Source organism: Puma concolor, chromosome E1 (genome assembly GCF_028749965.1).
Source record: "Puma concolor isolate L17-30 chromosome E1, mPumCon1.1.hap2, whole genome shotgun sequence".
NCBI lineage: Eukaryota > Metazoa > Chordata > Mammalia > Carnivora > Felidae > Puma > Puma concolor.
This window is the reverse complement of record NC_141680.1, coordinates 41,618,509-41,642,000: the sequence shown is the minus strand read 5'-3', so window position 1 is coordinate 41,642,000 and position 23,492 is coordinate 41,618,509. Positions and strand designations below refer to the sequence as shown.

Sequence of the window (23,492 nt, the reverse complement as noted above, 5' to 3'; positions counted from 1 at the left end):
GCATGCTCGCCTGTGTCTGATGCAGAGGAGTGCTGAGGAACTAGGAGTCTAAACAACAAAACTCCTACGTTCACAAGAGCTTCAAAGGGCAGGTCCTGCTGCTCCCACATGTGGCTACTGTCAGCTGAATTGTTGGACGTTGATATCCACAAGTTATTCCCAGATGTCACTTGCATACACAAGAGAATATTACTTCCTTTGCCAAAGAAGACACTCAAATGATCATCTTGCTACTCTTGAGACTCAGGGTGCTTTCTAACTCATCTGGAGAGTATGAGCATATGTGCGCTTCATCAAGGGCAGGAGACACAGTCTGGGTTCTGAGTCTGTGCATATCAGCTTAAGACAGGCCACTGGAAGTTTATTCGTATGAAAATGAAGATAATAATTTGTGAGACACTGTATGAGGCTCCAAATGGGTACTGCATTTGGTATGTATCCTGTGTACAAATACCTACATTGCGAACACTGTACAAAGAAATGAACATCATATGGGACGCGAATGGTACAGCCTTTATTGAGAAATAAAGGTGAGACTCCCTGTGTCTAAGGAGACATTTACATGGATCACGAGAAGAAGAAAGAAGGATATAAGAACCATGAGTACACTGAAAAAGGAAACATGATTTGAAGACTTTGAGTAGTTGTAGACACCTATGTGTGAGTCACTAGAATTTCTTTCTCTATGTTATTGAAAGGGAGAGGGTGACAATCTTGACTGTGGAGTCAAGGCAGAGGTCATGACTCCATATCAGTATGCATGAAGCTGGCACATGATCCAAAGATGAAGGAAGATGAGACTCAGCTAGAAATGGTCCACACTTTCTCAAGGTGATTCACAAGCCTGTAATGTTGTTGACTGTGCGCAGGCTTTCAGCAATACTGGCAGTGACTTTGTTTCCCAAATGACAAATTGGTGTTTTATGCAGATGGTGCCTCTTGGCAAAGCAATTAGCAGCAGGAAGGCTGGCAGTAGGTTTGGACACACAGCATATGTGACAGCAGGAGGTCCTATAGAAGGTGGTGTTGCAGCAGATTGGGTGGCAACAAGGCTGGCAGCAGCTGGCTCCATAGCAGCTGGCCCCACTGTGGGTTTGTCCACTGCAGCTGGCCCTGCAACAGTTTGTCTGCAGCCGCTGGTCCAACAGAAGGTGGTCCTGTAGCACAAAGGCTGGCAGCAGGAGCTGCAGCCAGAGTAGATCATGGTCTCAGATGGGCAGAGTTGGGTTTCTGAGCAGAGATAAATTTTTAAGCCACTGAAATTATCTTCTCCACTAGGCCTTTCATACACTGGTTCCAAATTTGGAACCAATGATCAGAATTTTCCTGGTATTATTTATAATATATTTTTCTAGATACATGGAGAAATACCCAAGGAGAAAGAGTCCCTTAAAGATTATGAACTTCTGAATGTAAATGGTAGGACTGTTCCCCTAGTTAATTGATAACCCTTAGGAACCTATTTTCAGAAGTGGAAGAGGCAGTAGGCAATAACAGCATCATTTAATTATGAATCACTATTTTTTAAGACAGAATACATCCTCTGGTCACCTGACAATTCAAGCTAATGTGGAGAAGTCAGAACCACTGTCACCACCTACTTTTTTTCCTTTGGCACTAACTATTTAGGGATATACTTCTGATAATAGATGAAACAAAAGTGATGATTTCAAAACATACTTTAACACATTTTTAACTAAAGCCATATTTTCACAAGATGTACATCTGTGTCACAAAATTCAGTAATTGATAAATGTATTAGTAGCAAGCAACTTCATTAGGTATCTTGTTTCCTGCATCAGGGGACTGATTTGAGTATAACTGACAGTCTTTTACATGCTGAGCTCCAAATCTGTTGACAGAGCTGATAAAAACCTTTCTCTGCAGATAGTATATTTACATTTAATGGTAAAGAGAAAGGTTTCAAAGAAGTTTGACAACTATAATATTTGCTTTGAAGTGCAGTTTAAAAGAACACATGCCAATAAATATTTTTCCAAGAAGACATACAAATGGCCAATGGACACAAGAAAAGATGCTCAACATCACTAATCATCAGAGAAATGGAAATCAAAACCACAATGAGATATCACCTTACACCTATCAGAATGGCTAGAACCAAAAAGAAAATATATAACAAGTGATGGTGAGGATGTGGAGAAAAAGAACCCTCATGCACTACTGGTGGGAATGCAAATTGGTGCAACCCCCGTGGAAAACAGTATGGAGGCTCATCAAAAAAATTAAAAATAGAATTACCATATGATCTAGTAATTCCACTACTGAGTATTTACCCAGAGAATATGAAAACACTAACTTGAGAAGATATATGCACCTTTATACTTATCGCACCATTATTTACAACAGCCAAAATATGGAGGCATCCCAAGTGTCCATCAATAGATGAATGAATAAGGAAGATGTGGTATGTTTAAAACATGGAATATTACTCAGCCAGAAAAAAGAACAAGATCTTGCCATCTTCAACGACATGGATGGATTTAGAGGATATAATGGTAAATGAAGTAAATCAGAGAAAGACAAAAACCATATGATTTCACTGACACATGGAATAAAAGATACAAACAAATGAACAAAGGAAAAAAGAGACAAATGAAAAAACAGACCCTTAAATACAGAGAACAAAGTGGCACTTTCCAGAGGGGAAGTGGATGGGGATGTGGGTGAAATAGATAAAGTGGATTAAGAGTAAATTTACCGTGGGGTGCATGGGTGGCTCAGTTGGGTTGAGCATCCAACTCAACTTCAGCTCAGGTCATGATCCCAGGGTCATGTTGGGCTCTGCGCTGAGGGTGGAGCCTGCTTAAGATTCTCTCTCTCCCATTGCCCCTCTCCCCAGCTTGCACTCTAAAAACAAAAAATAATAAAAATTTTTTAAACATTAAAAAGAGTACATTTACCGTGATTAGCACTGAATAATGTATAGAATTGTTGAAACATCATATTGTACACTTGAGACTAATATAACAATGTATGTTAATCATACTTCAATAAAAAATTAAAATAAACATAAAATGTATTCATGCAGGAACAAAAGGGACAATTACTCCAGCCTGTGTATAAATGGAGCAAAGCAGAGTAAGCGCACAATATTTTGGACACTTCGCAATTTCTACACTTGTAACCTTTTAAAGAAAAGAGCCTTTTCCTTTCAGTGGCAACAATGTGGCTCTTGATGCAGCTTCATTTGCTCTGACTTAACCAAGGCTAGTATTTTGGATGCATCTGCAGGTGCCTCTGTTGCTGGCATATGTTGCTGAAGCAGATAAAGGTGGATAAATGTGGATGAAGGTGTATAAACCTCCTGTTTGCAGACCCAGCATATGGGTAATGGCCTTACCAATCCACCCTGTCAAATAATCTGCTGTTGTTCAGCAAGTCAGAATGGAGTCCTAGTGGCAAAAGGATGGGGTGGATATTATTTGCTTCTGTGTCAATGTCCTGAGAATGGCTCCAGCATAGAGAGCATCAATACACGATCATTTGAAGAAAGGAGAACTCCAGTAACTTTATTAGCTTGAAAACTTGGACCAAAAATAAGTAATTTGTAATAAGACTGGATAATTGGGGTGTTGGTTTAGAAAAAGTGAGAGAATGACCAATTCAATTTTGAATGAGATAAACTTGAAGCCACATGCCTTAAACCCAGTTGTATTTCTTAGCTTCTTCACTAAGTTACAGGTGTGCTGGGCTGGTTTTACCACCAGCCATGGTGCTACAGTGGAGTGGGGTCTCATTTTCTTTTTCTTTTTCCTTTTTTTTTTTTTTTTTGTGCAATAGCATATCCATGTTTGTGTCTGTTTTAAGTGTTGTCCTGATAGGAGGAAATGTGGTTCTGTGTCTCTTTTGGATATAAGAGGTTAAATGATTGGAAGGCCAAAGAGTGACTCCAAGTATGCTCAGAATATCCAATGATACATATTAAAAGGATAAGACAAACAGATGAGACGATGCTGAAACAGAAAAGAAAGGCAAGTGATGCTTTTAGGGATAAATTACGTGAAAACTGTGTAAGCATCCATTCTACGTTTTAAAATTTATTATTATTGTTTTTAAGAGAGTAGGCAGGGAAGAGGGACAGAGGAAGAGAGAGAATCTTAAGCAGGCTCCACTCTCAGTGTGGAGCCCAATGCAGGGCTTGATCCCACAACCCTGGGATCATGACCTGAGCTGAAATCAAGAGTCAGTCGTTCAACTGACTGAGCCACCTAAGCTCCCCATAAGCATCCATTTTAAATGCAAAGTGACCTCTGCATGAGAGTCATGCCACAATCACAATGTCTGATAAGTTCTTTTTAAACATGGTAAACAAGGGGTACCTGGGTGGCTCAGTCAGGTAAGCATCTGACTCCAGCTCAGGTCATGATCTCATGGTGCATGGGTTCGAGCCCAGCATCAGGCTCTCAGCTGACCACAGCTCAAAGCCTTAAACCTGTTTCAGATTCTCTCTCTCTCTCTCTCTCTCTCTCTTCTCTCTCTCCCTCCCTCCCTCTCTCTCTCTCTCTCCCTCCCTTCCTCTCTCTCTCTCTCTCTCTCTCCCTGCTCCTCCCATGCTTGTGCTCTCTCTCTCTCTCAAAAATAAATAAACATAAAAAATAAACATGATAAACAATAGCAAGAAAATAACCCTGGATGTGATGATGACAGCTCTTCAGTAGAGTTTGGGAGAAGATTTCCCCTTGAGAATCTCATTGTCCTGGAGATCCACACAGAACATCCACCGTTTCATACCAGGGTCAGCTCCTGTTGTAGCTCTGTCTGCTCTGACAAGGGCTTTGGCCATGGCCTCTACCAGGAGACCTGCTGCTGACCCAGCTGCTATGTGTCCAGCTGCTGCCACCTTTCCTGCTATGACTCTAGCTGCTTCCACTCAGCAGGCTGTCAGACTCCCTGGGGCCCCCTGGGGCCATATGACCTGCTGTTGCCCTGTTTGCTGTGGATCCTCTTATTGTTGACTTTGCTCCTCACCACCAGCCCTGAGTTGAGCACCATCATGCCAATGTACTCGTCTTATTCTCATTTCTTTTGTCCACAGCATCTGGCCATGTTCTGATCTGTCACTGCATTTATTTATCTTATTGGTCATGCCACCAAGCAACTAAATACCATGCAAACCCTCCAAGTTCTATGCCTATTACCTTGACATTCAGTCAAATATCTACCTTACTTCATGGGGACAGGTTCCTAATCTTATGATTGTTGTGCATGCTTGGCCTTTGCAACGAATTATGTGAGATAGAATAATTATGTCTCAATAAATGCTTACTCTGTGTCAGAAACATTTGTGGTCCTTAATTATTTTTTAATGTTGATTATGAACTGAAGATAAGTTTGGTTTTCTGCCCTACAAAGAAAACTGATTTTGCACATATCAATCAAATCCTACATTAGAGAAAATGCAAATAATTAAATTTTCCCCAAACCGGACTGTCCACCTCTCTCCCATCAAGTTCATCAAGAGAAAACAAGAATGTCTTTTTTACTATAATTGAATTTTAGGCCACCTAGAAAGGTCCTTGTGCTATTGGGTTCTGGGAAGTACACATGTGGGATGAGACCCAGTTCTCACCCCTCATGGAACTCACAATGGAATCTTGAATTTAATAGGAAGATACGTCGGGGCGCCTGGGTGGCACAGTCGGTTAAGCGTCCGACTTCAGCCAGGTCACGATCTCGCGGTCTGTGAGTTCGAGCCCCGCGTCGGGCTCTGGGCTGATGGCTCGGAACCTGGAGCCTGTTTCCGATTCTGTGTCTCCCTCTCTCTCTGCCCCTCCCCCGTTCATGCTCTGTCTCTCTCTGTCCCAAAAATAAATAAACGTTGAAAAAAAAAAATTAAAAAAAATAAAATAAAATAAAATAAAAAAATAGGAAGATACGTGCCAGTAGAGTGTGTTGGTAATACCGGAGAAGAACAATAAATAAGGATTGATTCCTAGAAATAAAATGTGTCAAGTTTGAAAACTCAGGAGAAGGCATACAGCTCACAAACACGTAAGACAAGACAAAGTGAAGGAGAGAACTGGGTAAGGGCAGAGTGTTTGTATTCTTATGAAGGCAATCTTTAAAAGTATCAGGAAAACAGTAAAACCAGTTAAGGAGTAGAAGTATATCAATATTAATTCATGGATTGGGACAATGAGAAGACAAATGCCATAGGAAATAAGTTAGTATGGTGGGTGAAATGTATTTATGGGAAAGAGAGTAAGGAAAGTTAGGTTGGAGATTCTGGTTGAGTTTTATTTTTGAGGAGCAGCATCTCAGCTGAGTACAAAGAGGACACTGTGGAAGGAGATAACCAAACTCAGGAACTCACTCATCTGGAAACCTACCCAGAACCTCCACCATCTGACACCACGGTCAGCTCCTATTCTGGTTCCATCTGCTCTGACCGGGGCTGTGGCACAGCCTCTGCCAGGGGACCTCTTGGTGCCCCAGCTACTGCCACCCTAAATGTGATATGTCCAGTCGCTACCACCCTAGCTGCTGGATACCCAGATGCCACCAGATCACTTGTTTCCATACCACCTGCTGCTGCCCTCGCTGCTATGGATCCTCTTGTTGCTGAATGCCCTATCCCACACTTGCACCTTCCCCATCAACATCATTACAGAATCAAAAGCTTCTTTTATGCAAGGCACCAGGACACAGAGTCTTGGGTGATGTTACTCAAATTAGTTGCGATGTCTGTGTGTCTAGTTTCTGATTTCTCTCCCACATTTTCCCTAAGACCATCACTCTGCATGAGGCACTCTGTAAGTGACTACCAGGCATTCAACACTATCTCCCATCACTCAGTAAGAAAGACGTTATTGGCCAAGGTTATATGACTCTGAGTAGATCATCTTAATTCTCAGTTTTTATTGATGACATTTTCTTAGATTTTTCTCTTCTATTGATTACCCCATTTTTTAAATTCTATATTCACTTTTCTCATCACAGATATAAAACAGACTTACTTCTCCTGTGTTTATAACTAGCTCCTGAATAACTGATTTTGTATACAGATACAGACAAGAATTTAGACCTGGATCACTACGTAACAGAATTTCTAAACTTATTGTAACAACAAAAAAGCATCAGATAACACAAAGAAAACTCATCTCTTTGAGTCTTTAATGAACCAGCAATGCTTCATTTTTTTCTACTCACCCTAGCTTCAAGAGAATGGCCACTGGGTGAAGAAAATTTTTGGCAAGAGTTATTCGCCATTCATACACCATATGCAGATTTCATTCATGCTTCAGTTTCTTACCCTTACATGATTCAAGCTAAAGAGAAAAATCTATGTCTCCTGCCCCAACAGTGTTGCTCTGTGACATTCCAACATCCCCCAAAGTATACATCACGTCCTAAGGTTATTTTAATGTTTTTTTAAATTTTTTAAAAATGTTTATTTATTTTTGAGAGAGAGAGAGAGAGAGAGAGAGAGAGTGGGGAAGGGGCAGAGAGAAAGGGAGACACAGAATCTGAAGCAGGTTCCAGGCCCCGAGCTGTCAGCACAAAGCCCGACATGGGGCTTGAACCCATGGACCACAAGATCATGACCTGAGCCAAAGTCAGCTCCCCACATCCTAAGGTTATTTTAAAGTACAGGAATGCTAGAGTACCTCTGTAACTCTAGCTCTCCAAAATCACTTCCCACTCCATGAACACACCATGCTCTCCCATGTCTCTGCGCCTTTGTACATGTCAGCATTTCTGTCTCAAATTCATTCTCCATCTGTCCCCTTTTGCTCTTTGAGGTCTAAATCTAATGTCCCTTTTCTGCATCACTTTTAGACAGTTATTTCTCCTATCCTGAGACAGTCTACAGGAGCACTTGGTTCTCCATAAAGAATTTTTCTTTGGGGGCGCCTGGGTGGCGCAGTCGGTTAAGCGTCCGACTTCAGCCAGGTCACGATCTTGCGGTCCGTGAGTTCGAGCCCCGCGTCAGGCTCTGAGCTGATGGCTCAGAGCCTGGAGCCTGTTTCCGATTCTGTGTCTCCCTCTCTCTCTGCCCCTCCCCCGTTCATGTTCTGTCTCTCTCTGTCCCAAAAATAAATAAACGTTTAAAAAAAAAAAAAAAAAAAAAGAATTTTTCTTTGGACTAGAACTGTCTCTTTATTCATCTCTTTCTCTGTCCACACTGAGTTTCTCAAAGGTGGAGACTATATGATTTATTTAACAAACGTGTATATGGAACTAGCTCTTGGCCATGCTGCAAGCTAGGCATGGGGGCTAAAAGATACCTCCAGGGGTGCCTGGCGCAGTCAGTTAAGTGTCTGACTTCGGCTCAGGTCATGATCTCACAGTTCTCAGGTTTGAGCCCCACATCAGGCTCTGTGCTGAATGCTTGCTCAGAACCTGGAGGCTGCTTCAGATTCTGTGTCTCTTCTCTCTGCCCCCCCCCCCACCCTGCGCTCATGCTCTGTCTCATTCTGTCTCTCAAAAATAAGTAAGTGTAAATTTTTTTTAAAGATACCTCCAGGATATTAGAAGAGGGAAAGGCAATTTGAGTGGAGAGTATCAAGCAGAGTTTGTTGGATGAGGTAATGACACTTGAGTCTTAAAGAACAAGTAGTACGGACATTCATGCCTAGTGCCTGGAACAGAATAGGGAAGCTTTCAACTGCTGTTTGCTACATACATCAGTGAGTGACAATCTACAGCTCTACAAGACTCTAGTTTTATGATTCTACCAAACCCAACAAAGACCTTTCCAGAAGAACATTTTTTTTAGTTTTATTTATTTATTTGTTTTGAGAGAGAGAGAGAGACAGAGCAAGCAAGGGAGGGGCAGAGAGAGAGAGAGAGAGAGAGAGAGAGAGAGAGAATTCCAAGCAGACTCGTCACCGGCAGAGTACAGTCCAATGCAGGGCTTGAACCCACAAACTGTGAGATTGTGACCTGAGCCAAAACCAAGAGTTGGATGCTTAACCAGCTGAGCCACCCAGGCACCCCAAGGAGAACATTTCTAACCAACATGTAGCTTGTCTGCAAACATGGGCCTGCTCTTGTGATTTGAACTGTGAGTCACTTGGGGCTTTGTAGGCCCCAACACAATCCCTACATGATCCTGTGCACATCCTAAACATTAAAGACTATGGGACCAGTGATTCGCTTTCACTCTCAGGAAAGTAATTCTATTCTAAGGACATTATACATTCCTGGGAGTGTCATGTATTGGGGCAATTATCCATTATGTGGCTGACACATTACCAGAACCATGAGAAAAGGATTAGAACAATGTCCTAAATGTCTCCTACACCCTTTAAATCTCTTGCTATGACATTCACACAATAAAATATCACTAATTTGGACACATTCCATCAGTGACATGTGCAGGCTAATTTTTCCTGGCCTGCGCCCACCTGAAACTTGGCATCTTCCGTAAAATGATTGTTTGTAAGGCAAACTGAGACAGTGAATTTAATTACAGAAGATATATTTAACACAGTGTGGACTTACTTAATGCTAACTGCAAGTGAATCATATCATTCTGTACCTATGCCTTGATCCTATCACTTAGAAGCATTCTTTAGCTATGATTCTTAATTACACTTTAAATGTATTGGAAAGAAGCTAAAAGGTAGTATTTTTTTAAGTTTGTTTGTTTGTTTATTTGTTTGTTTGTTTGTTTATTTATTTATTTATTTATTTATTTATTTATTTTGAGAGAGAGATAGAGTGTGAGTGGAGGAGGGACAGAGAGAGAGAGACAGAGAATCCACACTGTCAGTGCAGAGCCCAGTGCAGGGCTCGATCTTACGAACCATGAGATCATGACCTGAGCTGAAATCAAGAATCAGACACTTAACCAACTAAATCCCTAAAGATGCCACCTAAAAGTGCCCCTAAAGGCAATATTTTAAAAAGTTCTAGCCAGCTAAATTAGGCCAGTCTGCTCTCTTATTTTTCAATTAGTGAAATTTCATTATATTGTTTCTATGCAGACATTTTATAACTTAGTATCATAATACAACTTAAAAGATCTTTAAAGTTATTTTAATGTTTTCTCAAGCTCCAAAACCTTTTATTGGGAATATACTATGAGCCAAGGACTTTGCTAGATGTGGAGGATTCAAACAAGAACAACATGGTTGCAGCTCTGTAGCCAAGATGAATTGAACTCTATGGGAATATCAAAGAAATAACACCAAATAACTGTTTGAAGGAGTAAGAGAAGCTATCAGAGAGTGGCATTTGAGCTATGTTCTTGTGAGGTAGAAAATAAGGAATAGGTTTTCTAGGGCCTTGGACAGAATTGCAAAGGGTTGAATCTGAAAAGTGTGGACTAGAGCTTAGGGCAATGAGGAAGATGAGAGAGTGACTGTAGATGGGGTTGGAAAGTAGGTGTGTGAAGGGTGTTGAGAAGTTTGGAATACATCCTAAGGGCACCAGAGAGTCAATAGCCTGTTATCATGAGGCCTTGCCCCATGCCTGGTAGGGTCACACAAAATCTGGAAGAGGTTATAACAAGAATCCATAGTTCATGAGATGTGTTTCTTGGCTAAGCCAAATCTCCTGTTTGTTTTAAAAAACTTGATTTTATTTGAAAACACTGAAAAGAAGGCAAAAGTATTTCTAATAACCCAACATGAAGAAAATTTATAAAGTATAAAGTAAAAGTCTCCCTAATGACTTTCTTCCCATCCCTAGATTGATAGATATCATTCCTGACCTTTTCCCGTGTTTATATAAATATTTCTGTTTAAATATGTATACACACACGCCATGACCCTGCCCAATGGAATCATGTGCTATATTTATTCATTCATTCAGCAAATACTTACTGAATGCTTACTATATATCAGAGCAATATTCAAGCTACTGAGAATGTAATACCAAGAGTTGATATTCTAGAGGGCAACACATGACAATAAGCACATGATTGTGCTTTCAAATAAAGGTAAGTTCTAGGAAGACAAGTGAAACACAAAGAGTACAATATGATGAGAGGGACTGAGAAATCCTTGCAATTGTGAGGTCAGAGGTGGATTCTCTTGTGAAGGGGATGATTTGAGCTGAGACCTGGAGGATATTGAGAAGTATACGTGCTGAGGGCAGACTGCCCCCAAAGGGGCCACTTTGGCATGAACCTTGAGTTAAAACCAATCAAAACCCAGCAGATTCAGGAAACACTCTTTACCTCCCCTCAACTGCCTGCTTTTATCAGGAAGAGAATTATTAATGAAGATAGCTAAGAAGCTTATCAACATAATAGGGCAACTTTGCTTTGTAAACATCTCTCACCTTCCGGATAATGGTCTTTTCCCCATTTGTATCCTCAGATTCCCACCCTTCTCCTTAGCTCATAGAAGCATCATGCTGCCTCATGATCTTTGGAATTTCAGTGTCCCCAGATGTATGCTGTTAAAATTGATTTTCTCCTGTTAATCTGTTTCATGTCAACTTGTTTCTTTTCAAACAATTTTTTTTTAATTTTTATTTTGAGAGAGACAGAGACAACACAAGTGGGGGAGGGGCAGAGAGAGAGGGATACTGAATCTCAAGTAGGCTCTGCACTGCCAGTGCAGAGCCCAACATAGGGCTCGAACACATGAAAGTGTAAGATCATGACCTGAGCTGAAACCAAGAGTGAGAAGCTTAACCGAATGAGCCACCCAGGTGCCTCTGTCAACTTGTTTCTTAGTCCAGCTAGAAGGACCTTTAGGGGAAAAGGAAATTCTTCCTCCCTGACAGCATCATCCTGATCTGGTATCTTCCAACCCCCAGTCCTAGAGGGTCACATTAGAGAGCTCTAAATAGTGGTGTAATTGCACGACAAGGTTTTCTTTTTCTTTTTTTCTTTTCTTTCTTTCTTTCTTTCTTTCTTTCTTTCTTTCTTTCTTTCTTTCTTTTTCTTTCTTTTTTCCTTCTTTCTTCTTTTCTTTCTTTCTTCTTTTCTTCCTTCCTTCTTTTCTTTTTTTCCTTTTCTTTTCTTTTCTTTTCTTTACAAAAGAAAAGTCATCAAAGTAGAAGATAAAAGTGTTAAGGAGAAAATTAACAGTTTCCGTAAGTCCACCAACCAGAAATATTGTTAATATCATTTTTAATTTCTGTAATTAAATGTTAATAAAATTAATATTTGTAATAATTTCAATATTTCTCTATGTTTTTACATAATTGGGGCTATACTGTATATTCTATTTTGTATATAAATATAAATTTTTTTGCATATATTAGGTTCTATTATCAATTCTAGTGGTGGTGATTCCTGAAGGGCTATATGTCCATTCCAGATACATATTTGTTCTTTAAAAACAGCAAGTCCGGGAAATGGGATTAGAACACAGTCTGAGTATCTTGAGAATTCTGCATGTGCCCACAACTGTTTTTGCTAACTGACCACACTGATGGATTTAACTTTGACTTCTCAGGTTAAGATTCCATTCTTCTGAGATTTTCTTATATCTGGATTTAACCTATGACTAAATCTTTTTTCCATAAGAAATGCTGCAAAAATTGCAGGCATGATAAGACCCACAGATGAGGAAGAGTGAAACCTGGACTACTCCATGTCAAGGTTCACCATGACAACTGCTCTCTGGAAGAAGCTTCTCTATCTGTAAACATAGATGGTGCCTACAAGGACAGAATTACCAGGGATGATTCAGGAGGAAAGAGCAGATGGAGAGAGAGTCAACATATTCAGCTTAGAATCTGAGCCAAGATGATTCATACAAAGGAAGACAGCCAAGATGTGACAGGGGAGGAGATAATGGGATAAATCCTAATCAGGCAAAGGACACAATGTTTTCCATCCAACTTGGAAAATGTAATTACCTAATTAAACGATTGCTTACTTGTTAGGGTAAACAGTAACATGGAAAGAGGTCCCTCAGCAGGGTGTAAAAGGGGGCCTGGAGCAAGAAGTCTTCTAGATTCAAGGAATACACTCTTCTGGAAACCCAACCAGAGCCTCTGCCCTCTGACACCATGGTCAACTCCTGTTGTGGCTCCATCTGCTCTGACCAGAGCTGTGGCCACGGCCTCTGCCAGGAGACTTGTTGCTGCCCCAGCTGCTGTCAGACCACACACTGCAGGACCACCTACTGTTGCCTCAGCTGCTGTGTGTCCAGCTGTTGCCACCCCTCTTGCTGCCAGACCACCTGCACCTGCTGCCGCCCCAGCTGCTATGGCAGTTCTTGCTGCTGAACATCCTGCTCTGGACTGGAACCTCCTTGCCCCCATCCTTCAGTCCAGGAAGAAAGCATCTAATTTAACAAAACACATGGCACTTCCTGATGTCATGAACTTACAAACAGACCCATGGACTGATCTGGAAACCTCTGGTCTCTATGTCACTTATTCTCTTATGTAGAAATACCTTATTGCCAAATGAATCAGAATTTATGGTCAGATTATGCAGCTGATTTTTCAGAATTTCTAATTCTGATTCTAAATATAAAAGTCTTTAAATGTTCCTCTTCTAGGTTTTTTTTCTTTCCGATGTTTCTCAATGGAATCTATGTTCATGTGGAATTTCTTGAGGCTCCCAAATAAAACTTTTTAGTATTGGAAGGCACTGATATTGCTCATCTCTCATTATTTCTTATTAATGAAATGTTCAATGCATATTGCTCTTTTTCATGTGACATAGGAGCACATATTCTCAGGGGACCCTACAACAGAAAAATTAAACTGGTACTCACCAATGAGATTTTTTTTTTAATTTTTTTTCAACGTTTTTATTTATTTTTGGGACAGAGAGAGAGCATGAACGGGGGAGGGGCAGAGAGAGAGGGAGACACAGAATCAGAAACAGGCTCCAGGCTCCGAGCCATCAGCCCAGAGCCTGACGCGGGGCTCGAACTCACGGACCGCAAGATCGTGACCTGGCTGAAGTCGGACGCTCAACCGACTGCGCCACCCAGGCGCCCCACCAATGAGATTTTTATCCAGGTCACAATTAAGTGTTAGCTCTGCTAACAAGAAAAGGTTTAAAGGGAGGCATCTTTGAACCTAATACATATAACATGAGAGCTATGGATTACAACTGCCAACAAAAAAGAGTCCTTAGAAAACTATAATCCATGAATTGATTTAAACCAATTTAAACAGAGGCAGCTCAGTGTAGATAGCCCACGGACTTGGGAATTAGACTTAGGTCTGAATTTTGACTGTACCACATACTAACTGTGGCCTTGGACATGTTACTTAAACTCTCAAATTAGGATTGCTTTTCTCCAAAGAAAGGATGATGATACACACCTATAAAATTGTCACACACCATTAATCATCAGGGAAATGCAAATCAAAATCACAATGAGATATCACCTGATACCTATTAGGATGGCTATTATTAAAAAAAAAAAGACAAGTGTTGATAGGGATGTTGAGAAAAGGGAATTCTGGTACACTGTAGGTGAAAATGTTAAGTTGGTACAGCTATAATGGAAAACAATATGGAGGTTCCTCAAAAATTAAAAAACAGGGGCTCCTAGGTGGCTCAGTTGGTTAGGCATCTGACTTCATCTCAGGTCATGATCTTGTGGTTTGTGAGTTCGAGCCCCTCATTGGTCTCTGTGCTGACAGCTAAGAGTCTAGAGCCTGCTTCAGATTCTGTGTCTCCCTCTTTCTTTGCCCCTCCTCTGCTCTCTCTCTCTCTCAAAAATAAATAAACATTAAAAAATTAAAAAATTAAAAAACAGAACTACCATACAATCCAGCAATCCCATTTCTGAGTATGTATCCAAAGTAATTGAAGTCAGAACCTCAGAGGAATACCTGTACTCCAATGTTTATGGCAATAATATTCACAATAGCCAAGATATGGAAACAACCTAAGCATTCATCTATAGATGAACAGATAAAAAAATAGTGTATATATAGAATGGAGTATTATTCAGCTTTAAAAGGAGGAAATCCTGCCATTTGCAACATGGGTGGACTTGGAGGACATTATGCTAAATGAAATAAGTCAAATACAGAAAGACAAATACTGCATGATCTTACATGCATAAAATAATCAAACTCAATAATCAAATAGAAGCAGGGAGCAGAATGGTGATGCCAGGGGCTGAGGAAAGGAATAAATGGGAAGATGCTGGTCAGAGTACAAAGTTTCAGTTATGCAAGATAAGTAACTTCTGGATATCTACTATATAGCATAGTGCTGACAGCTGACAATACTGTTTTATATACTTAAAATTTTCTAAGAAGGTATATCTTAAGTGTTCTTACACTTAAGATACACTTAAGTGTTCTTACACTTGTTTTAAAATTTTTTAAAACATTTTTTAAAACTCTATGTGTCTGACTTCAAGGCGGCAAACTAGAATTTTCAAATTTTATCTCATACCTACAAGAATCTCTTCATTTCTCAAATATATATTTTATTGATTGAAGGAAAAAAGACAGTTGTGACAAAGATTTAATGAGATAAAGGTACATGGTAGACAAATAAAAGTATGCTCCCTTTTACCTCCGCTGAGCTTTATTTTACATTTTATTTTGAAATAACTATAGGTTCACAATAAGTTGAAAAACAGTACAGCAAAATTCTGGGTACTCTCTATCCAATTTCCCCCAATGCTCACTTCTTATAGAATTATAGTACACACCAAAACTCAGAAACTAACATTAGCACAATCTACAGAACTTGTTCAGATTTTACCAGTTTTAGGTGCACTTGTATGTGTGAGCCTGGGTTTTTAGCTTGGTTGTGTCAACTTGGAAATTAGGGCCAGGGCATAATGGCCATGAAAAAAAAAAAAAAAAAGAAGCACCGTAAAGAATTTGATTGATTAGACTTATAGGTCCCTTATGGTAGAAAGGAATCCTCAAAGTCATTTCACCCAATCTCCTCCATCTGGTTCACGAGTCTTCCTCTGCAACACCAGCTTACACTTAAGTCCCCCTGCTATGTATGGAGGAAGCCATTCCATAAAACTTTATGGTGAGTATAATTTTTTTTTTTCTCTATGAGCCACCCACTTATCCTGTGTCAGCCCATGACATCCATTTGGGGCAAGTCCAATCTCTCACATACAGCTCCTCCATGCTGCACAGCCATGCCTTTGCTCCAGTTTTCTTTTCTTTAGGCTAATTTTCCCAAGTTTTTTCACCTGCTCTTCATTGATCACGATGTCACCATCTTAGCAATTTTGCTTTTAATATACCGCAATTTATCTCTATTATTCTAAATGTAGGCAAGAACTGAACACATTTTCAGATGTGTTCTGAATGCTCAGAAAGGAGTAGAACTGTGTCTTCTTCCTTTTAAAATACCACACTTGCGTTAATGTATTAATGTCTGCATTCAGCATTTAATGGCACTAAATGTGGACTTGTACTGAGGTTACAATATCATGTAAACACCTATGTCTTTTTCATTACAAACTGCTTCAATCTATGCTTATAGATGTCCAGTGCTTATCTGAAGAGCAGCAATTCTGAATCTCTTTTGCTACCCAATACCACTAGTAACATGGCTCATTCTGGTAATATTATACCCAAGGAAGAGCTGCTAAGGGTACATACAACCTTAGGATATGTAGGCAGTTCAAATAAATTCTCCCAAGAAGTTTAGATATATTTACTCCTCCTCGATCCCATGTGCCATGTTGCATTGGTAACTACTCTTTTAGATCTAAGAAAGGCTCTGAGATTTCCTTGTGCTAGATTTTGCCTTTTATGCTAGGACGTCCAAGTCACTTGGAATCATGATTCTGGCATTCAATATATTCAATCTTTCCCAACTTCATGATTTGATAAACATATTTTATGGAAAGACTCAACAAAGTTGAGATGTCCATGGTTCCATTTTCAGAAAGACCAGTCCAAGAATGGAATGACTACTCAAAAACCATCCTAAAGTTGAAAATGACATATATTTGGAAGAACGTAATTCAAAGACAAGGTTTTCCAGTGTTCTCCTCATTCTCTGGGTTCCCTTGTTCTCCACGGGGAAAATGTATTTGAAGAGCCAGCTGATGAACTGGCAGTGCCCCTATTTTTTTGAAACACTAGTCTGCTAGTCATTTGGTTGGGAATTTTGTAACCTTTAAGCTTTTACTCCATCCCACTATGAATCAATAGGTTGGTGTTGTCTAACCTGGATATTCATTTTATGTCTCCTTTCTTGGAAATAAAGACCTAGAAAGTGAAATCTGATCAACAATTTAAGTAATGAAGCAGAAAAATATAAGGTATCTTCAGAGCCCAGCAATTTAAAGAGACAGCAAGATGGTAAGATATGAATTACAGTAAAAGGCAAGGACACTGGGCAATCTAACTTGTATTGACAAGTAAATCTTGGAGACAGAGATAAGTCAACATGCCCTGACAAAGACAGAAAAACAAGAAGTCAAAGTCAGAAGAAAAGTCAGCCCAACAAAGCAGAAGTTAAGGTACTTGAAACTTATGATACAGGTAGATAGAGGGCTTCTATCTCTGCAGCTGACTTCCCCTAAGAAGCCCTAAAGCTGAGTTCTGGAGGTTTGTTTGTGGAGAAAAATGAAATACCACCTCACATCTGTAACACCCCACCAAAGATAGCAAGTATTGGTGAGGATGTGGAGAAATTAGAACCCTTTTACGCTGTTGGGATGTAAAATGGCATAGCCACTATGGGAAACAGTATAGAGGTTCCTAAAAAATGAAAAATAGAACTATTGTATAAATCAGCAACCCTACTTTTGGGTATATATCTGAAAGAGGTGAAATCAGGATCTGGAGGAGGTATCTGCACTCCCATGTTTATTACAGCATTATTCACAATAGTGAAGATATAGAAATAACCCATATGTCCACTGACAGACAAATGGATTTAAAAAATATGAAATAGCCACATAATGGAATATCATCACCCTTATAAAAATAAGGAAATCCCATTATTTGCAGCAATATGGATGGACCTAGAAGACATTAGGCTAAGTGAAGTAAGTCACAGAAGGACAAGTAAATACTGCATGATTACACATAAAATCATCAAGTCCATAGGAGCACAGAGTACAATGGTGGTTTCCAGGGAGGAAGAGGAAATGGGTAGTTGTTTAATGAATATAAAATTATACTTATACAGGATGAGTAAGCTTTAGAGATTTACAGAACAACAATGTACATATAGCTCACAATACAACAGGGTGCACTGACAAACTTGTTAAGAGGGTAGATCTCATGCTAAGTGTTCTTACCACACATAACATGCAGAGCAAGAGGACAAATAAATCTTTGGGCGATGACAGATAATATTTATTACCTCAATTGTGGTGTTGATATTATGGGTCTAGGCATATATCCAAACTCAACAAAATGGAAACATTGACCATGTGGAATTTTTTGTATTTTAAGTATGCCTTGATAGACCTGAGGGAAAACAAGATATATCAAAATTTGTGACCTAGTTTTACTTCTAGAAAAGTTATTTCTTTCCAAGCAGGAAGTCTAGATAATGGGGCATGATCACAATGGGGAGGAGGTGTGTCCTAAGATTCTTATCCTCATGACAGTGATCCCCTAATCCACACTCAAAAGTTCCCGGCATAAATGACCCACTATGAATGGGCCATCAGACCGAAATGCACCCTGATATTCCCAGGTCACCAAAACAAATGTGGGCGTCTAAAAACCATTATCTCCCAAGAGTACATATGATTTGCTAAGCACAATTAGATAAACACATATACCTCTAGACAGAAATCAGGTGACAGCTTTCTTTTAGGTAGCTAAAGCAAGACAAACACATTAAAGATGATTCAGGAAAAGCAGATGGGATGAGTCATGTATCAGGAAAATGAAATCATGTTATCCATCTATCTTGAAAACCTTAACCTGAAAATGAAAACTGGCTAATTTGATAATTGGCTACTATTAGGACAAACAATGAAAAGAAAAGAGTGTTGCATGTGAGACACTGGCCAACAAGGAAGGTATAAAAGGTGACCTTGGGGAAGCAGACGTTCAAAACTTCCAAACCACCTTCCTGGAAACCCACCCAAAACCTCCCTCTGACACCATGGTCAACTCCTGTTGTGGCTCCGTCTGCTCTGACCAGGGCTGTGGCCAGGAGACTTGTTGCCGCCCCAGCTGCTGCCAGACCACCTGCTGCAGGACCACCTGCTGTCGCCCCAGCTGCTGTGGCTCCAGCTGCTGCCGCCCCTGCTGTGGGGGTTCCAGCTGCTGTGGCTCCAGCTGCTGCCAGCCTTGCTGCCGCCCCACATGCTGCCAGACCACCTGCTGCAGGACCACTTGCTGCCGCCCCAGCTGCTGTGGTTCCAGCTGCTGCCGCCCCAGCTGCTGCATCTCTAGCTGCTGCCGGCCCTGCTGTGGGGGTTCCAGCTGCTGTGGCTCCAGCTGCTGCCAGCCTTGCTGCCGCCCCACCTGCTGCCAGACCACCTGCTGCCGGACCACCTGCTGCCGCCCCTGCTGTGGGGGTTCCAGCGGCTGTGGCTCGAATTGCTGTGGCTCCAGCTGCTGCCAGCCTTGCTGCCGCCCCACCTGCTGCCAGACCACCTGCTGCCGGACCACCTGCTGCCGCCCCACCTGCTGTGTGTCCAGCTGCTGCCGCCCCAGCTGTTGCTAGACCCCCTGCCACCACCCAACCTGCTCTAGTGGCTCTTGCTGCTGCTGAGTGCCCTGACCTGCACCCTGCTGTTTTCATCAGCCAATCTCCTTCATGTCGTCCAACTGGGAGCTGAATCATGTGAGGCCAACTGTAAAACCTCAGTTCCCAGTGATTTTTCAACTGGTTGGTCTTGGAATATACCTCCCTACCGCCCACTCCCTCCTCACCGCCTTGTTACTAACTCCACCCCAAATCACTACAAAGACTGTATTATCTGATATATGTTAACATGCCATTCTGATTGATGTATCAGCTACTGCCAGATTTTCTAGTATGGAGATGTTTCTGTATGTCAAATAAATCTTGATTTTCCAGGCATAAATATAAGAAATAGTGTCTCATTCTTTTTCCTTCTTCAATGGTCACCCTTAGCTGTCAGGTCTTCTACTATTCTCTGCACAACGAGCAGATCATACCAGGCGATTTCAGGATTTTCACTTCTATCACCTTGGCGCTTCCCACGCTAACTGTGTAGGATGGTGGCTTGCAGCAAGCACCTGGAACTCTGCGGAGGGCTCAGTCTACGTGAAGAAACGTAAATCACAGGACAGAGCAGTAAAGGCAAGTGCCTGGGAGAAGCGTTCGAAAGGTGGCCAGTAGTTGGTGGATAAGTGCTCTAGCCTCTTTCCCCTTGAGTGGGCGTGTGAGACCAGAGGGCCTCAGTAGCACTGAACGAACCCCCGATGCCCACAGGACTCACCTGCTCTTGAAATCAACCTGGATTGGTTTCCACCCTTCCCTGGATCACTTCACAGTATCCCTAGAGCACTACTTGGGACCACCTCCCAGACAATCTACTTGGTCTCAAGCCTCTGTTTTGAGCTCTGACCCTGAGGTCGACCTGACACCAGTGTTCCAAGTCTCAGTAACAGTGCCTTCAAACATTTCCCTATGATATGAACGGTCACTGGGTGACACCGTGGGCTCTCGACCTTATTCTCCGCTGAACCACTGAATCTTTTCATAGGATGTTGTTTCTTCTCACAGTTGGTGCACACTTGGTTTTAGACTTCCTGTGTCCAATTCTTGGAAGATCATATATCCCAAAGGACCGCCGACACTCCCACGAATAAAACAGCTCACCATGTTAGGAAGTGTCTCTCTCAAGGAGGCTATGCTTAAGGCAGACCGCACCAAACTGCGATTCTCACGTTGCATTCAAAACACCAGAGCCTACAACGGGTATTCCTGCATAAGTACTGCATAAGGAAGGAGGTGCTCTCAGGAGACCCAGTGCAAAGCGGAGTCAGCACAGGGTAGTAAAAGAAGCTAAGACAAAGGGTGCTTTCAGTTCAACTCCGCCCCCGTATTCTGACCCACACATGAGGGGTGTGTACTGGGCCACAGACTTGCTCATCTTAGTGGAAAAAGCGGCTGGGCCTTTGTGCTCCTACGTCAACATCCTTTGGTGAGTGGAAAGGATGGAGAGCAAGAACTCCAGGTGTCCCCCACCCCAGAGCCTGAGACAGTTACCCGCAGATAGTGCGTGATCAGTGTGAACCACGCGTAGCCCACACTCAACTACCTTGTGGATGAGGGCATGTATGGCAAAGAGAATCAGAATGGGATATCGTATACCTACTCCTGGTTCTGCCCATATCTATGCATTTCTCTCAGTAACCTTGCTCCAGGTCGTTTGCCACAGTTTCTATAAAAACCTAGAAGATGAGAGTTAATGGGCAGCTTCTGCGCTCTTTTAGCTGACTTGCCTGGTATAGTGACCATGGTCTCCATTCCTGAGAGTTCTGAACCCATGGTTCCTGTGTCCTCTTCAGACTACAACTACTTGTCCATCTGCAGTGAATGTCAGGAATAGGAATACCACGAATGTCCCTGTAGATCGCCTAAACATGTAATATGCTAAACATATTCCTTGTGGCTCCCATAGCTCCTATGTCTAGGCACTAGAAGTCCAAAAGGATAAGGTGGCAGCCGGAGGTTAATTCCACATAGAACTTTACCATGTCCCTTCCAGGTAGCTTTCCTGTCTTAGAGCCGAGACCTCTAGATGTTCACAGGCTACGATTATGGTAGAAGGTGGCACAAATTCTCCCCAGTGGATCACTGGGGTGAAGGTAGTGAGGAACCTTCTCCTTTAACTCTGACCTTAGATCAAGGTGTTTAAATAGGAACCATGAATGATTGTACGTATCCCGTAGTGAGCTCAGCTCAGATCTCATCCGACAGCCTGCAAACACATGAGTATTCCTGTTTCTGCTGAACCAATGGCCATAGATTCCTTGAGTAAGGATGAAAGAAATTCTATGATATATACTTGTGCAGCCCTTCATCCTAGACGACTGGCCTCTTCATTTCTAGGTTAATGGTTTCTAGGTCTACTTAATACCCTGACTCTGCAAACTCTGCCAGGGATCATGACTTTCCATTGGTTCATGGTCTCTCAGCCTTTGTTCTTTTATTCTTGTTCCTTTAAGTGCATGCACACACCTATACACACACACACGCACACACCTATACACACACACACACACTCTCTCTCTCTCTCTCTCTCTTCTATAAAGGTGTATCTGAGTTGGCTGCCTATATCCTATATGAGGGACATCATGCTTTATTATCCATATTGATAGATCCCTGACGGTCACATATCATTCTGCCCCCTTTGTCATTCCAACCTTGTTGGCAATCACATAATTATACCCACATTACTTCCTACAATTAAGTCCTGCACATGACTCAGTCATTCAGAGCTATGACCATCCCCATTCTTCCTAGGGAGCACAGTTTGGTCACAGTATTCCCTACCACAACCTCTAACTTTAGACAATAGGCACTCCTCTCCCAAGATGCTGCTGACACCGGTACTTGATGAGTCCCTAATAGCGTGGTAAAGAGAGTGCCCCAGACCCTCCTAGGGAATGGCTACGTGGGCTTTGTGACCTTATGGCTATATCCATTTTAGCATTTCTATTTCTTGGCACCTTTCGATGCCTCCCTTCTCACCTGTGTGTGCCGTGGTCCTAGATAAATCTATACTGGTTACCTACTGTTATGTAACATTACCCCCAAATTTAGCAGCTTATAGTGACATTTATTTTCTCTACTTCTGCGGATCCAAATCCAGGTATGGCCCACCCAGACTCTCCATTTCATAGGGTTTCACATGGCTGCACTCAAGGTGCTGGCTAGCACTGGGGTCTCATCTGAGGTCTCGCCTGGGGAAGACTCTCCTTCCAACTACATTTATGCGGCAGGATTCAGATCCTTTAGGGCCACAGGTGGGAGGCCCTCGCTTCCTTGCTGGTTGTTGAATGGAGACTATGCTCAGTTCTTTGCTGCAAGGATCTCTCACATAGGACCTGGCTTCATCAAAGCCAGTGAGAGACAGAAAGAGTTCGCATTAAGATGAAAGTCACAATCTTTTGTAACTCAATCACTTGATGTGGTCATATCCTGTTGATACGCAGTTTACTTGAGGGGTGGGAATTACATGAGACCATGAACTCCAAGAGGTGGAAAACGTTGGACCTTCTTGGAAGCTACCTACCCAAACTCTTCCATAATATTGAGTAAAAAAGTTACACTTACAGTGAGATTTCATTCATATAAAAATTCAGAAAGATGCGAAATAAAACTGTATCATATAGGGATGCCTACATAGGTAATGAAACTGCAAGAAAAATAAATGAAAAGATTACTTGAAAAATCAGCATAATAATCATCTGGAGGGTGGAAAAATGTTCGTGGTCAAGAAAAGGCATAGAAGAGCCTTCGTAGTAGTACCAAGGTTCTAGTTCTTGACTCCAGGTTTTGATATGTGGATGTTTGCTCTATAACTATTTTTTTAATGTTTGCTTATTTTTGAGGGAGCGAGAGAGAGACAGGCCACGAGCGGGGGAGGGGCAGGAGAGGGAGACACAGAATCGGATGCAGGCTCCAGGCTCTGAGCTGTCAGCACAGAGGC

At 41.6% G+C, this 23,492-nt stretch overlaps 1 protein-coding gene and 1 long non-coding RNA gene across 2 annotated transcripts; one reads left to right on the top strand and one right to left on the bottom strand.

Moving 5' to 3' along the window:
• Nucleotides 1-492: 492 nt before the first annotated feature.
• On the bottom strand, nucleotides 493-2,929 carry LOC147574357 (uncharacterized). Its single transcript, XR_015244165.1, has 2 exons — nucleotides 2,720-2,929; nucleotides 493-1,230 (listed from the first exon to the last, which is right to left on the bottom strand). It is a non-coding gene; the product is annotated as an uncharacterized LOC147574357 (long non-coding RNA).
• Nucleotides 2,930-12,885: 9,956 nt separating this feature from the next.
• On the top strand, nucleotides 12,886-19,901 carry LOC147574356 (uncharacterized). The gene is made up of 2 exons (XM_086687283.1): nucleotides 12,886-13,138; nucleotides 19,008-19,901. The coding sequence occupies exons 1-2, from the start codon at nucleotides 12,940-12,942 to the stop codon at nucleotides 19,526-19,528; spliced, it is 720 nt and encodes a 239-aa protein (XP_086543409.1). The 5' UTR covers nucleotides 12,886-12,939; the 3' UTR covers nucleotides 19,529-19,901.
• Nucleotides 19,902-23,492: the final 3,591 nt, after the last annotated feature.